The 14966-nt window shown below is 35.8% G+C and overlaps 1 protein-coding gene across 3 annotated transcripts in view; it reads left to right on the top strand.

The window, feature by feature from the left end:
* Positions 1–221: 221 nt before the first annotated feature.
* adam9a (ADAM metallopeptidase domain 9a) overlaps positions 222–14966 on the top strand; it is a 63200-nt gene continuing 48455 nt past the window's right edge. For all 3 annotated transcript variants that reach the window (XM_079637393.1, XM_079637395.1, XM_079637394.1), the window contains exons 1-3: positions 222–801; positions 3723–3820; positions 6841–6899. In XM_079637393.1, coding sequence (XP_079493519.1) covers positions 720–801; positions 3723–3820; positions 6841–6899 — 239 coding nt within the window. In that variant the 5' untranslated portion in view covers positions 222–719. The remainder of the gene's footprint in view (positions 802–3722; positions 3821–6840; positions 6900–14966) is intronic.

Raw genomic sequence — 14966 nt, 5'->3', positions numbered from 1 at the left:
TCCTGTGGACCGAGTCAAATTACTTATTTGTAGTTTCGTTCTGTTTCATAATATTTCAGTAATTTTTTTGCTTCCTTGATGACAATGATTAGATCAACCTTACTCAACTGCAATTAAACTGTAGTTGTTTTAAAAGAGAGAAACGTCGCAGTTATTCTCGTTAGAAAAATAGTTAAATGTATGTGTAGTTTTCAGACTATCCCTAACACATATTCTTAGCTGCTAGCAAAAGAGTGTCCTTTTTTGCAAAAGAGTGGACATTTTTGTGGGCGGGTGAAAGTAAGGTAAAAGCTCATATGAATTAGTGTTCTAGTAGTTTGCATTGCCGTATTAGGCTACGGTAAAGGGTTAAAAAGCCAAACTGTTTCGTGACGCGCATGCTCGGTTTCGCCTTCTACAGACGGGGCTCATTGGAGATGCAAGTCCGAGCGAATTGCCTAATCCCAAGATCTCGAACAGGGAACTGAAACGGGACCCTTTTCTGATATACAAACACATCCTGATCAGCGATCTGTGACGAACTGTTAAACAAACTTATAACAGAAGGATAAAGTGTAACAAAATGAGCAGGTAGCTGAAACTGTGCCGTATCTATTTCTTCACGGGAACGTTATGTGGAGCGGGCTCATTGCCATTGCTTGGAGGACAACGCCTGGATAAGAGAGGGCAACATTTGACGTTACTTCGGAACGGCATTTGAATACGGATACTTTACAGACATGGTTAATGCAGTTTGTTCGCGTCTTGTTAAAAGCGTCTTTATGTGGTTAATGCTTCACGCGCTCATCGACAGCAGTGGAGGTGAGAGAACAACGACAGACACCATTGCGAGTCATACATTGTCCACAACACTTACTGTTTGAATTTATAGGCAGTGCCACCGCTATAAAAAAGCAGTTTTAACATGTTTTCCTTAAAGTAAATTGTAGCTATTTTTATGTTAGTGCTTTCTGAGAAATCGCAAGTACTCCTATGACTTGTATTTTTTTCAGTTCCATTAGAAACTGTAGAATATTGATTGAACTATATCCACTACTAGAGAAACAATTCATCATACTAGAACTTATTCAAATTACTAGCACCTAATACTTTAGTCAGTAGCCTATGTATGTAGTATGTACTAGTATGTTCTACACTAGTACCCTATGTAATCATTAGTCTCTAGTAGTTGCCTATGTATGTAGTATTTATTCATGTTACCTTTGCTTCTATTGTTACCTGGTAACAAACTGGTAACACATTTTTTGCTAGTGAATTCTATTAGAATCTGTGGACAAATTACACAACTTCCTTACTTGAGTAAAAGTACAGATACTACTGGTCAAATATTACAGTAAAAATTGTAAAACTTAAGTAAAAGTACAGAAGTACTCATTTTTAAAAGTACTTTAGTATCAAAGTAAATTTATGTCAATGCATTGTAAATGTTTTATTATTGCTGCATTGTTGCATGTAGTAGGCAATTTACAGTATGCCTCTGAATCTCTGCCTGCCTACCCTCATATCAATATCACATTTATTTCTAGAACACAGTTCCAGTATTGGGATTGAATAAGTGTACTCAATAACGTCCACAATGGTTTCGGACACCCAAATGGCTGTTCCCAGTTTTTTGGCTTTTAGTATCCTATGAATATGTTAGCCTTGTTATCTATAAGCTAGTGTGCTCCAAAACAATGACAAAATTTGCATTTAGAAGACCAAACCCAACGTTGAAAATTAAAATCATGTTGATGTGAGAATCCAATGTCAGATTGACGTTAATCTCCAACGTTGGACAGATGTTGTATTGTGGTTGAAAATCCTTTGACGTCAGAAACCAACATCACTCGAGTTCTGACGTCAACCAGACGTTCATTTCCAACCAAAATGCAACCCCTGCAACAAATCATCCCTGACGTTACTTTCTACTCAAGGACCTTGGCAGAAATGTAGTGGAGTAAAAAGTACGATGTTTGTCTTTCAAATGTAGGGAAGTTAAAGTAAAAGTTTCCAGAAAAAATTATACTCAAGTAAAGTACAGATACTCAAAAAGTGTACTTAAGTACAGTGCTTAAGTAAATGTTCTTTGTTACTGTCAACCTCTGTCTGTGGCCAACTGTTCAATTCCAACTACGGTAGTATGTCTAGTTTTACTGTCAACTATTCATATGCATACTTGACTAGTATCTGTTCCAATTTTTAAGTACTATTGGACACTAGTATCTTCAGTGTGTATTCCACATTTTGGTAATCACATTTTTTTTATTTTACAACCCTTTACTGATACTTTATACATGTATTTGTTTGAAAGCATAAAAACTTTTAATATGAACTATAATAATTAGAACTAAAACGTGGCAACCATTTATAAATGTAAATGTAGGCCTGCATATTTGTCATATGAAACACTTATTATTTGTCACAAAACGCTTATATTTAAAAGTTAATTAAATGATGGTGCTTGAGACATTGTTCATTTAATCTTTCTGTATGTACTTAATACTTAAAATAATAATAATACTTTAAAAAGCTACTAACACTATATCTAATAATATTAAAACAGTAAGATTTACTTGATATTTGAAATTAAATATTTTCATTAGTTTAACAAAACTAACTTACAATAGTCAAAGATAACTTTTCAAATCTTCCCTGGGAAGACTTGCAATTAAAAATTAGAATATCATGCATACGTTCATTTATTTCAGTAATTCAACTTAAAAGGTGAAACTAATATATTATATAGACACTCATTACATGCAAAGTGAGATATTTCAAGCCTTTATTTGTTAATTTTTATGATTATGGCTTATATAGCTATGAAAACCTTTTTACAATATTCTAATTTTGAATTTGGGGTTTTCATAAGCTGTAAGCCATAATCATCAAAATGATTGTACATATAACATGGCAGATATAAATATATTATTTTCACAATTTCAAAACAGTTTGTTTTTGCATCAACACACAACATAACAACACATGTACATGATCAGTAAACAAAGGTGTAGTGTGCAGCACTGGCCTAATAGGCTATAGCACATGACAGTTCTGTCAACTGGCCCAGAAATGCTCTTTCATTGGCTGTGGGCCATCAGACCCGTTAAGCCCTGTGTAATAAGTAAACCGTAAGTCAATTTAAAAGTGTCTGCTTACACTTATTATAGCGTTTTAGGTATAGAAACAGTGAGACTCCTACACGAGTGCCAACACACAGGCTGTTAGGGAAATTGAGGGCATGTTTTGAGCTGAGAATGATTGAAAGCCTGAAGATCAAGATAAATGGTTCTCTGAGAATTGTGTGTGAATGTTCAGTAAAGGGACGCAAGCATTATGAATTGTTCTGTCTTATCTACCCTTTTCGGGAAAACAGCAAAGGAAGTTTCATTCAACTTGTTGACTGATGACTCAGGAGCGGGTGGTATGCCTCTCCTTCCTGAGGTCTTCATGCCCGTGCAGCACTGGTTGTTTCCACCAACATAAAAAAACACTGAGCACTTGATTGCCAACCAGTCAATTGCACTCAATCTAATCTCCCATGATCACAATAGTAGTTTCATAATATAAATATATTTTGTAGCAGTGAGAGGAATAATGGAGGAAAATAGTTTGAGAAATAAATGACAATTGCTTATACAGTGCAAGTTTTCCTTGTGTATATATATATCTTGTATAATTCATTGTGTGTGTATTGGTCTTATGCATAGACAGTGTTGTGATGGGACTGTTTCTGTTCATAGGCTCAATAAACCAGCAGACCTCTCAGCTCTCTTCTTATGAGGTGACGGTACCGAGACGCATCAGCAGACATAGAAGAGACCAGGACAGTGCAGATAAGGTAAACAACCTTACCAAACACAAGAGTTACTTGACATTAACTGTGTGGATAATATCTTTAGCTTGTCCCTCTCACTCTCTGTACATCCTCGCCTCCTTTTCCCATTTTTCCTGACCTATCAATGATTTTGTTCTGATATCATATCCATCTACACCAGTGGTGCTTCAAAGATAATGCCACAGGAACCATCTGGCAGGCACACGTGCCCAGCAGCGTAGGCGTAGTTATTAAAAGACCACGCTGAGAGACGCATACCACCAGCATGGCACAAACAAACACTTAATATTCCTCTGACCTCTGTGTCATTGAGACACAGTGTATTCAGAGTTTGGTAGAGCATGAGTTTGAGAAGAAGAGCATGAGTTCGGGAGAAAAGCGATTTTTGCTGGCATAGCCTTGAAACCTGTGACTCCATTTATAAACCAGGAACATTCACACACAAAAATGTCTTTGTTGAAGAAATTATGAATTTTGTCATTTGATGACATTTTTTTATTTGTAAAAAAAAATGCCCTTTTGTATTTTTTACTCCTGAATTCCAGTTATAATGTTAATCAAGGTTTCTTGCTGCAAAACAATCATAATGAAAATAAATACATTTAAGTTATTATTCACTCACAATCTTCCACTAAGCCATAGCAGTTTTTAAAGTCGGCATGAAACGGAAGTAGCGATAGACTTTTCTTCTGTATTATGATGTATATCACATATTTACTTTAATTTATATTTATTTTGGTTTAAGCTTTAGTAATATAATAGCACTTTAGTTCTTAAATTTATATCTAATTTCATTTTGGTTAGTTGCCACAGCAACATTTATATTATTCATTGAAGTTTTGTAGTCTAATATTTATATTATATTTAATATAATTCAGCTTTACTTCCACTACAATTTAGTTTTAATAAACAATAACAACGCTGTTTGTGACTATTTATGAGGTGGTTTAGCATTTTCCATAAAGTAACTCTTTAAATCCTTGCATTTCAAAAGAATATTGAAAATAAAAATAAAATCCCACCCTGTATTTTTTCTTGTTCGAGAAGCCGTTTTACTTTGATATACATCACAATAGAGAAGAAAAGTATATCGCAACTTCCTTTTCATGCCAACTTTAAAAAGCTCAATGGCTTAGTGGAAAAGGTGTGGAGTCCTGTTTCCTCAAAATATCTCTTTCCATAATATTACAGGGTTTAAGGTGAGATAAAGACATGTTTGTCAGATCACTGCTAAAATAGCTGTAAATGTTAGCGTGTTTAGGCAGGTGTAAAATGAGATCTTTCTTCAAACTCCCGTCACACACCATGTTGGTAAAGCCGCCACTTTATGTTACCCATCAATCTTACACTCTTAGGGTGCTTTCACACCTGCCTCGTTTAGTTCGGTTGAATCGCACTAGAGTTCGTTGTCCCCCTTGGTGTGGTTCGTTTGGGCAGGTGTGAATGCAGCAATCACACTCGGGTGTGAACCAAAAGCGGACCAAATAAGCGTGAGGTCTCGGTACGCTTTCAAACGAACTCTGGAGCGGTGAGAACGTGATCCGACCTCGAACAGACCCAACAAAGAACTGCACATTTTTGGGCTAAACCGGCTGCCATAATCAGCTGCACTGTGCATTATGGGATGATGAGGATTAATGTTTGTTGACAGTTTGCACTTTTAGCATGGCAGCTCGCGGACAAACTTGGGAGTTTTGAGGAGGCGCGGAGCCTCAAAGAAATTTGGTCTGATGACCATATTAGGTCCCAACTTTCAAAAACTCACAAGAAGAGTGACATCTTAGCTTTAAGCAAACAGCTTAACACCCCCCAGAAAGGGGGTTTCATCGATGTGTCAGAATTAACGTTCAGGAAAATTCCAACAGAATCTAAGTGCAGTTATGGAAATACGTTCAAGACACATCTGGCCAACGAATGATGTGGATGTTGTCACGTGACTGCATTTTGGTTCGTTTCATCAACTGTTACGGACCAGAGCAATCAGTGTGGTGTGAAAAGGAACCAAAACGCCTGAAAAAGGCAAAAAAGTATCATTTTTCACCCTTGGTCCGGACAAAATGAACCAAACTACAGATGTGAAAGCACCCTTACATATTGTGAGGGTGTCATGTAAATATTAACCCTTTTCATTTCAGAGTTTTTAGCACATACATGTGTCTGTATATTTTGATTAATAATATATTCAGATCAAGTCTTGTTCAGATCAGATTTGGCCATACAGCACCCTCAGTTTCTAATGATCTTACTGCTGGTTTAGTGTTATGTAAGAGCTTTTCTCTTCTCAAATTTGTGCTAATCTGGTTTTGCTACAACATTATTCAAATGTTGTTGCAGTTGTTTTCCCACTGTACAATAAAGGCAATGAAGTCCTAATTCAGTCCAGCATGTCTGTTGTTGGCAATTTTCTGACCTGATTCATTTCCTGCAGAATTTAACAATAGGATAATGGCACAGTACATTCTCAGAAATGCAGACAAAACCAGGGGTTCCCAAACTATTCCTTCCAGGACCCACCTAGACAAGTCAAATCTATCTCAAGACCCACCAAATTATTTTTAAGTGAAGTATTGGGGTAGGGGATTCAAATATAAACACAAGGCAACAAAGTTTATTTTACGTAAATAATCCATCATGTCATTGCGTTAATGATCAAGTGACTGCACGCGACCTACCTTTTTCACCACTCTGCGACTCACAAATGGGTTTGAAATACCCCTGGGCTAAACGAAAGTATCCTATTTGTTTGGTTTCACCACAAATGTACTACGTCGACTCAAACATAATTCAGTGGTGATAGGACAGAGATCACGTAAACTGTAGCAGGAATGCAATGCTAGATGTGTTATGCTTTATTTTGTGAATTCGGACAGTATATGCCCTTCACTTATTACATTCATTTATTAAACTGCAAGACAATAATTCTAGACTCATTTCATTGCATCTCTGTCCTGCTTGTTTTTTTGATTTTTGTTTTTAACCTTTAAACGAGTAGTGAGATGATGGTTTCTGTCTTTTTTCTCAAGGTGTCATACATAATCCAAGCTCAAGGAAAAGAACATGTCGTCATTCTGGAGAGAAATGAGTGAGTATTTTCCTTCTGCTTCTCTTGCTTTCTCTCCTAAAGTCTTTAAAGGGATAGTTCACTTTGAAATTAAATTTTGGTATGTATTAGCTTACCTGAAGTGCATCCAAGATGTAGGTGTCTTTGTCTCCGCAGTAGTTTCAATTTTTATATTTTTAGGTCAAACCATTCTTGTCTGTCAGTCATATAATGCAGGTATATAGGTACCAGTGATGCGCGGGTCAATGTATAAACAACCCGCACCCGGCCGACGTTTTCAACTAACCGCCCGCAACTTGGACCGCAAAAAAAAAGAAAGAAAATATTGTACCCGACCCGCTTCCTGACCCGCGTTTTTTTAAAGTAGCTAGTAAATGCTCATCGTAGTCATGGGCCATGAACTAGGGGTGTGCATTTTTCTGAATGCTGTATGATATCGCCTAGTGTTTTGTAATAAAGGCTTGATTTATTCATTTATTTTGTTTCATTTTCTTAACAATTAAGATGCTGCATGTGTTTATCCAGTCTAATCGAAGTGTGCGTCTCTCCCCCGACTTTCCCAACAAAAACCCTGCCCCCTCTCAGCAAATACATAAAACTGACATTACTGAGCTATATGCGTTTAAAAGTAGCCTATTAAAATGGCACAATGGCATTGCTCAGTTCAACATGTTGGGAAATCGGGCATTTTGTCCCGCGTCAGCTTTTATTCAAAAGTTAATAACGCGCTCAACATTCAAAAGGTAAATAAGGATTTCCCACTGTCATCTGCAGACTGAGCTCGTGCGCCATCCTCGCGCCAGATATTCAGCCAATAAAGTGTAGACCTATGCATTTCATAGAACATTGTGTCTAGTACTATATAAATTACAAAGGTTTAATTGGCATCTTTATTTCAAACGACCCGACCGACCGCGACCCGAATATCATTAAAAATATTTTTGGATGACTCGTAACCGCGGGTGACTGCAGGCACCCGCTCATTTTGGATCAACCCGCGTATCACTGATAGGTACTGTCTCCAAAAGCATGCAGAGATGTCTCTAATAGCATGCAGAGAAAAGTCCAAATTAAAAAATTCCCCATCGTAAGTGCACATTGATGGCCTAAGACACGAAACAAGCGGTTTGTGTGATAAAACGAACAGTATTTATATCGTTTTTATCTCTTTTACACAACCACGTCCAAGTAATCTGTTTACTTAGTCTGCGCAAGCACCGGAATGCTCTGGAAGTGGTCTCCCGGATGAGTTCGCGCGAGCTTACGTAAATGTATTTTTTTACATCGGTTTAAACATCCTGGATAAGCGCAAACTAGTGCCATTTCTATTAGCCGTCCTACCTACAATCTCTGTTCTGTGCATAGGTTCTGTGCATAGGTTCTGGTGTAAACAATGGCGGACTGTGTTTAGCTCACTCAGGGCGGGTCTATGGTAAAACTGCATTGTTCATCAACAGTCGTGGGCGGGGCTTGTGCAAAAGTACGTCACATTGGCCCGAATCTGAGAACGTGTTGTTCTGAGACAGTGCTTATGATTTATGGGGATTTAATAAAAAGCACTGGGTGGAATTTTATCATTATAGGGTGGTTGTGTACACGCACTGCCAACACACATTTATGTTCAAACACCATGTAAAAGTGAATTTTGCATAATAGATAATAATAATAAGCATAATTGCTTTAATAAAATATCTTAAAACTAATTCATATGAATTTAAATGGTTAAGTAAAATTTTTCTGAAGACACAATATTTATATGCTGAACAGATTTAATTTGGGCTGTTAGGGTGCTTTCACACCTGCCTCGTTTAGTTTGGTTAAATCGCACTACTCGCATACTACAATACAAAAGTTATTCAGTCAAGAGCAGTGAGTTATTTTTTTTTTTTTTGTATTTTGTTGTTTGATTAACATTAAAAACACAGACCACAGCAGAAATGTTAGGCTGCTGTCACTTTAAGGCCCTGTTTACACGAGAATGCTCGCGGCTGAAAACGTAAAAATATTTTATCGGATGTGTCTTTCGTTTACACGGCGGCGGTGTTTTTGGGGCTTAAAAACGCAAAAAAGTGAAACCACCCTCCAGAGTGGAAATCTTAAATCCGCTCCACCATCGTCTGCTAGACAAGGCGTTGCGCGTAAAAAATAACAAAACATTATCAAACTAAAATATAGCATTAATTTCATTGATAAAAAATATATATATATATATATATATATATATATATATATATATATATATATATATTATTGAGCGACACGTGAAGAGCACCGAGGGTTAAAGCAGCAGCTTTACCGTATTAAACATGAAAAACTGTGTCAGCGGCTCTTTCACTTTCAGTGCTTCACATTGCCACCTAGCTGCCTGGAGTGCATACTACATCAAATTTCACACACTTTTGCGTCACCATATGCACACAGATTTCCCCCCATAACGCTCGTCTAAACGCAGAATAAAAAGTGATAACGCAACGCCACTTTTGCGTTTTCTCTTCAGATCGTTTCCGTGTAAACATAGCCTAAGACTAATGCATCTTTCAAACTTTATCTATAAACTATAATCACTGGCTTTCGGCAACGGCCGTACATGCGCTCAGGAGAAAGTTAAGTTCCGGCGTAAGGGTGTACGGACTCTGACCTGACGTATGACATGCCCACTATTTTCAGTGTGATAATCGTTTTTTTTAAAACGGTTACAAAAACTGCACACCGATGCGTTGTGCCCAGCAAGACTGGTAGTCCGTCTTCTTGGGCACAATGCATCAGTGTGCAGTTTTTGTAACTTGTTTTTAAATTATTTAAGCCTTGAGTAAATAAATGGCTTTTTAGATGTATTAATCCTGAGTACCTTGGTTTCATATGTTTTCATGGAATTAACTATCTCTTATCCAGAGAGAACCAGAAGAAGATGTTATATCCAAATAGCACTCTCTGCATTCTTACTATGTTCAATGTTTCACACTTTTCTTTCTTTACCCTTGGTTTGTAATTAACAATGTATTTAGCAGTCCCAAAAGTATAAGAAGTCTCGGAAGTAGGGATTGATAACTCTATAACTAGACCAAAATCCTTTTTTATGATTAAAATGTTATGATAAGATGAACCGATTTTCAGCTTGTCACAATCATAAATACATCATCATTAGAATACAACAAGAACTTAGTATTATAAATTGTATTATTTATGCAAGATTTCAGTTTAGGATATTAGTATTATAAATGTTATATTTATAATATCAGTATTATACATTTAATATAATATTACTATTATAAATGTAATATTAGTATTTATAAATTTAAAATATTAGTATTATAAATGTTATTATTTATGCAAGATTCTTTTTTCATCTCTGATTTGTATTTATTTATATTCTGTTATCTACTCTTTCTCTTGGTTGTGTGCCACTTCTAAGCTTAAAATGCTACATATTTCTCACTTGGATGGATGTTATGTAAAAAATATTTGAACTCGACCAAGCTAAGATAGGCTGACTGTTCATTAAATACAGTAAGATTCAGTAAGATTTTGTTTAACAAAAAATTATACTTTTATTCAACAAGGATGCAATAAACCGAAAAAAAGTGAGAGTAAAGATGTCTATAATGTTACAAAAGATGAATTTATATTTCAAATAGGATCATATGGAACTGATGACTGGAGTAATGGCTGCTGAAAATTCAGCTTTGCCATGTCAGGAATACATCACATACATTTTTTTATTCATATAGAAAACAGTTATTTTAAGTTGTAATAATATTTCACAATAATTCCTAATATCTAGCCTAGACCTTGCTTAATTACATTATGGCTAACCAGATTGTTATGTTGTAAAATGTTTTGCCTTGTTGATAATCAGAAGCTTGTACAGAATGGGACAATGTTTTAATACCGTCAGCCTTTTCACCTGTCAGCATTTGGGCCTCATTCACGTTAAGGCTTGGCATAGACTGAGCTTGATTTAAAAAAAAAAAAAAAAATTATCATCCTTTCCAAAATGGTTTTATGCTATGTGCTCCAAAAACTCAAAGTTCTCAATTTAAAAAATGTCTGCTCTTTATGTATTTCTTAAGTTATTTTTAATATTGCTACATGTTGGCAGACCTTGTTGGACAACCACTACATAATTGCCACACAAATAAAGTCTCTTGATATTATCAGATTTGACATGCAGCTGAACAAAGCATAGGGGGATGGATGTTTCACTTCTCATTCTCTAGAATGTTGTCTCACATAATGCGTCTCATGCCAGATAAAACTTCCAATACTTCTTAATGCATCCCCTGAACATTTCGTGCTCTTCACTTGAATATTTAGATATTTTAAAGTGTCCTTATTACACGTTATTTGTATTTTCTATTTTGATAAAATTTGATAATATTTTGATTATAAAGCAATACAATGCTGAATAAAGTCTTATTTTGTGTTATTTTTGGACCAAAAAGTATTTTCGATGCTTCAAAAACTTCTAACTAACCCACTGATGTCACATGGACTACTTTGATGATGTTTTTATTACCTTTATGGACATGGACAGTATACTGTATATACAGTTTCAATGGAGGGACAGAAAGCTCTCGGACTAAATCTAAAATATCTTAAACTGTGTTCTGAAGATGAACGGAGGTCTTACGGGCTTAGAACGACATGAGGGTGAGTCATTAATGACATTATTTTCATTTTTGGGTGAACTAACCCTTTAAACAATCTTAGAACAAGTGTGCACATCCGGTGAACTCGAACCCCTGTTATTTATGACATTAGTATGATTCTCTCCCTTGTCAGAACTCTTAAGAAAACAAAAATAGAAGAAGCCGAAAAGAGGAACTCGAAATCTTCATTTCTAAAAGCTAAAACTGACCATAATTTAAAGACAACATGAAGCCACACATTTATCACGAGAGGGACATTGTTGCAAGACATTTAACTTACCGTAATGTGACAACCTTCAAAAGAAATGATATAGGATGTGACTCAAATAAAGCATAGGGGGATGGATGTTTCACTTCTCATTCTCTAGAATGTTGTCTCACATAATGCGTCTCATGCCAGATAAAACTTCCAATACTTCTTAATGCATCCCCTGAACATTTCGTGCTCTTCACTTGAATATTTAGATATTTTAAAGTGTCCTTATTACACGTTATTTGTATTTTCTATTGTAATAACAGTAAATAATGCATAACTACAAGCAACTAACCCTAACAAAGTTTGACAGTTTGTTGCTTTTTTTGAATGCAGAGCTTGTTGATGTTTTGAAGATGTGCCTTCAAAGTAAAAATAAATAAATTGTACAATTAACAAGGGCGAATTGGTTCTCATTTTGATATACAATATAAATAACACAAAGTGTATGACCACATAGCACAGTCACTGCACTCACTGAGTGAGTTTGACAGTCAGTGCTAAATGTGTTGTGGCAGGTGTGGTCATTCTTTCAGAAAAGTTGATGATTTCCAGCTATGCTTACAGTCTGTTGCAGAGAAGATGTGACAAAGGTCAGCTAATCACCAGATATTACGTTTTTTACACAGTGTGTGGCCTTCTCAGATCATCCAAGATCTTAAACAATCTTAGAACAAGTGTGCACATCCGGTGAACTCGAACCCCTGTTATTTATGACATTAGTATGATTCTCTCCCTTGTCAGAACTCTTTAAGAAAACAAAAATAGAAGAAGCCGAAAAGAGGAACTCGAAATCTTCATTTCTAAAAGCTAAAACTGACCATAATTTAAAGACAACATGAAGCCACACATTTATCACGAGAGGGACATTGTTGCAAGACATTTAACTTACCGTAATGTGACAACCTTCAAAAGAAATGATATAGGATGTGACTCAAATTTACCCTGGGTATTGATTGGATCAGGGAAATTTAGGCCATGCTATTAACTTTGATATTTAAACAAACGTAATTCATATCGTGTAACTTGTCCACTAGAGGCAAGTTGAAGATGCACCCTATTGCAGTTTATTACAAAAAGTGAAATCAATACAAGAAACCAGAACCAAACAATAACTTGACTTAGACTTGACTTGAAAACCAAAACAGAACTCATCAACAGCGAGTTACATGAACAAAGCTATAAGAGACAATGGGAACATGAGGACTATATGGGCCATTCTACAGAATTCCTCTCCCTAAATGTGTCACTACCGAAACACAATAATACATTATTTAATAAGAAGGCTTATAGTGACCTATTCTACCTTGTAAATATATTGTTTGCTATTAAAAAGGTTTCACAAGTAACAATTACAATTTTAACTATTTCAAGTGCAATTTATGATATATTTTATGATATATAGTTCTATATATTTGTATTTTGAATCCAATCTTTCTTTGTTAAAGTAATAACGTTTATCATACTGATTCATTAGTTTGAATATACATTGAACTAAACACTATAATAATATCTTAGTTGATAATTCAATATACTTTATTTTTGACAAAACATCCCATGTTTCGGTCTTGACTGCACATTTTCGATAGTGACCGTAATGTTTTGGTATCAACCACATCACATAACAGAATTTTAAGTCACATACTAAAACACTAATGATTTGCATAATAAAACATACTAAACTACTAATGATTTACATAACTGTACTAAAATTGTGCTTATTTCCCCCAAATAAACTGTTCTCTTTTGTGACTACCGAAACAGTAATGTCACAATTAAAACTTTACCACATGTTTTGGTCTTGACTGTTTCGGTAGTGACAATTTTAGATACTTTTGAGCCTAGCTCAAAGATGCTAATCAGCACATGGTTAGCTAGCACAGTTCTGAACAGTTGTAGGCCTACACACGCAAACAAAATTTTATGGAATAACACCCAAATAACACCCAAAAAAGTTTGCAGAAAAAGGGTGTTTGGTAGTGACCTTCCTTAAAGTTACACATAGATTTTCAGACTTTTGAACAGATTTACCTCAAAATGATGAGCCCTATCTATACTCATCATGTAGCTACGAGAGAGGGGGATACAATAATATTACCTGATTAAAAATGTAGAAGTGTGGTCTTAAACTTTTTTAAAAACAACAGTGGAAAAAAATTGCAAAAATTATCTCAATATCATTTTTATAAGTTGAAATTTAGGGGTTCGGGACATCCACCTCCCAATTGAAAGTACCCATTAAATTATGATTTTATATATAAAGCTTACTGATATTTTAAATAGTATTGTGGGATTCAATAGATTATAGAAGGATCATAAGATTTGAATACTTTAAAAATTTTTTTTTTTTTTTTAATACAATTTGAAATGCGTTTTAATGTGTTTTTTGGTTGTGGGACAGCATTTTGCACCAATTCTGTAGAACAGGGGTCACCAAACTCGGTCCTGGAGGGCCGCTGTCCTGCAGATTTTATCTCCAACCAGCTCCAACACACCTGTTTGAAAGTGTCTAGTATGCCTAGTGAGACCTCGATTAGCTGGTTCAGGTGTGTTTAAGTGGAGTTGGAGCTAAACTCTGCAGACCGAGTTTGGTGACCCCTGCTGTAGAATGTCCCATATATTTGCACACAGATTAATGACTAACAAGAAACACCTGTGAACAATCAAGACGATAAACCAATCACAAAACAGAACAGAAAAACATATGACCTGAACAACCAATTAGAACATGAGACATGAACAGGGGAAGCACATGACAGGACCACATGAGGGGTTCAGGGAGTCACATGACATGACGTGACCAGGAACTAAGACTAAAGGTGTGTTCTACTTGAAGGGGTGCAAGACAGACCGATCGGTGAATGACATCAAACCGCTAGAGCGATTAGAGAGCAGACTGCTCCATATGCTTTCGAGTCACTCTTGCTTAGATGTTATTCACTGATCGGTCTGCGCTGCAGACCTTAAGAGAATTACAAAATAAGGCGGCATCCGACATCGCATGCTTCCCCACTAGGGTGAAAAACCGTATGTGACAAAATAAGTACAGTATGTCCGAATTCACAGCACTACAAAACAAATTACAATAAATAAGAGTTGGCAAAAAGTACCCTCACCATAATCTGTCACTTAGATCTAAAGATATTCCTCATGTAGTTATAACACATAAAACACCGCAAGCATGTA

This window comes from Phoxinus phoxinus (genome assembly GCF_949152265.1).
Source record: "Phoxinus phoxinus genome assembly, chromosome: 15".
NCBI lineage: Eukaryota > Metazoa > Chordata > Actinopteri > Cypriniformes > Leuciscidae > Phoxinus > Phoxinus phoxinus.
The sequence above is the reverse complement of the archived record's forward strand: the minus strand, read 5'-3'. Positions and strand labels throughout refer to the sequence as shown.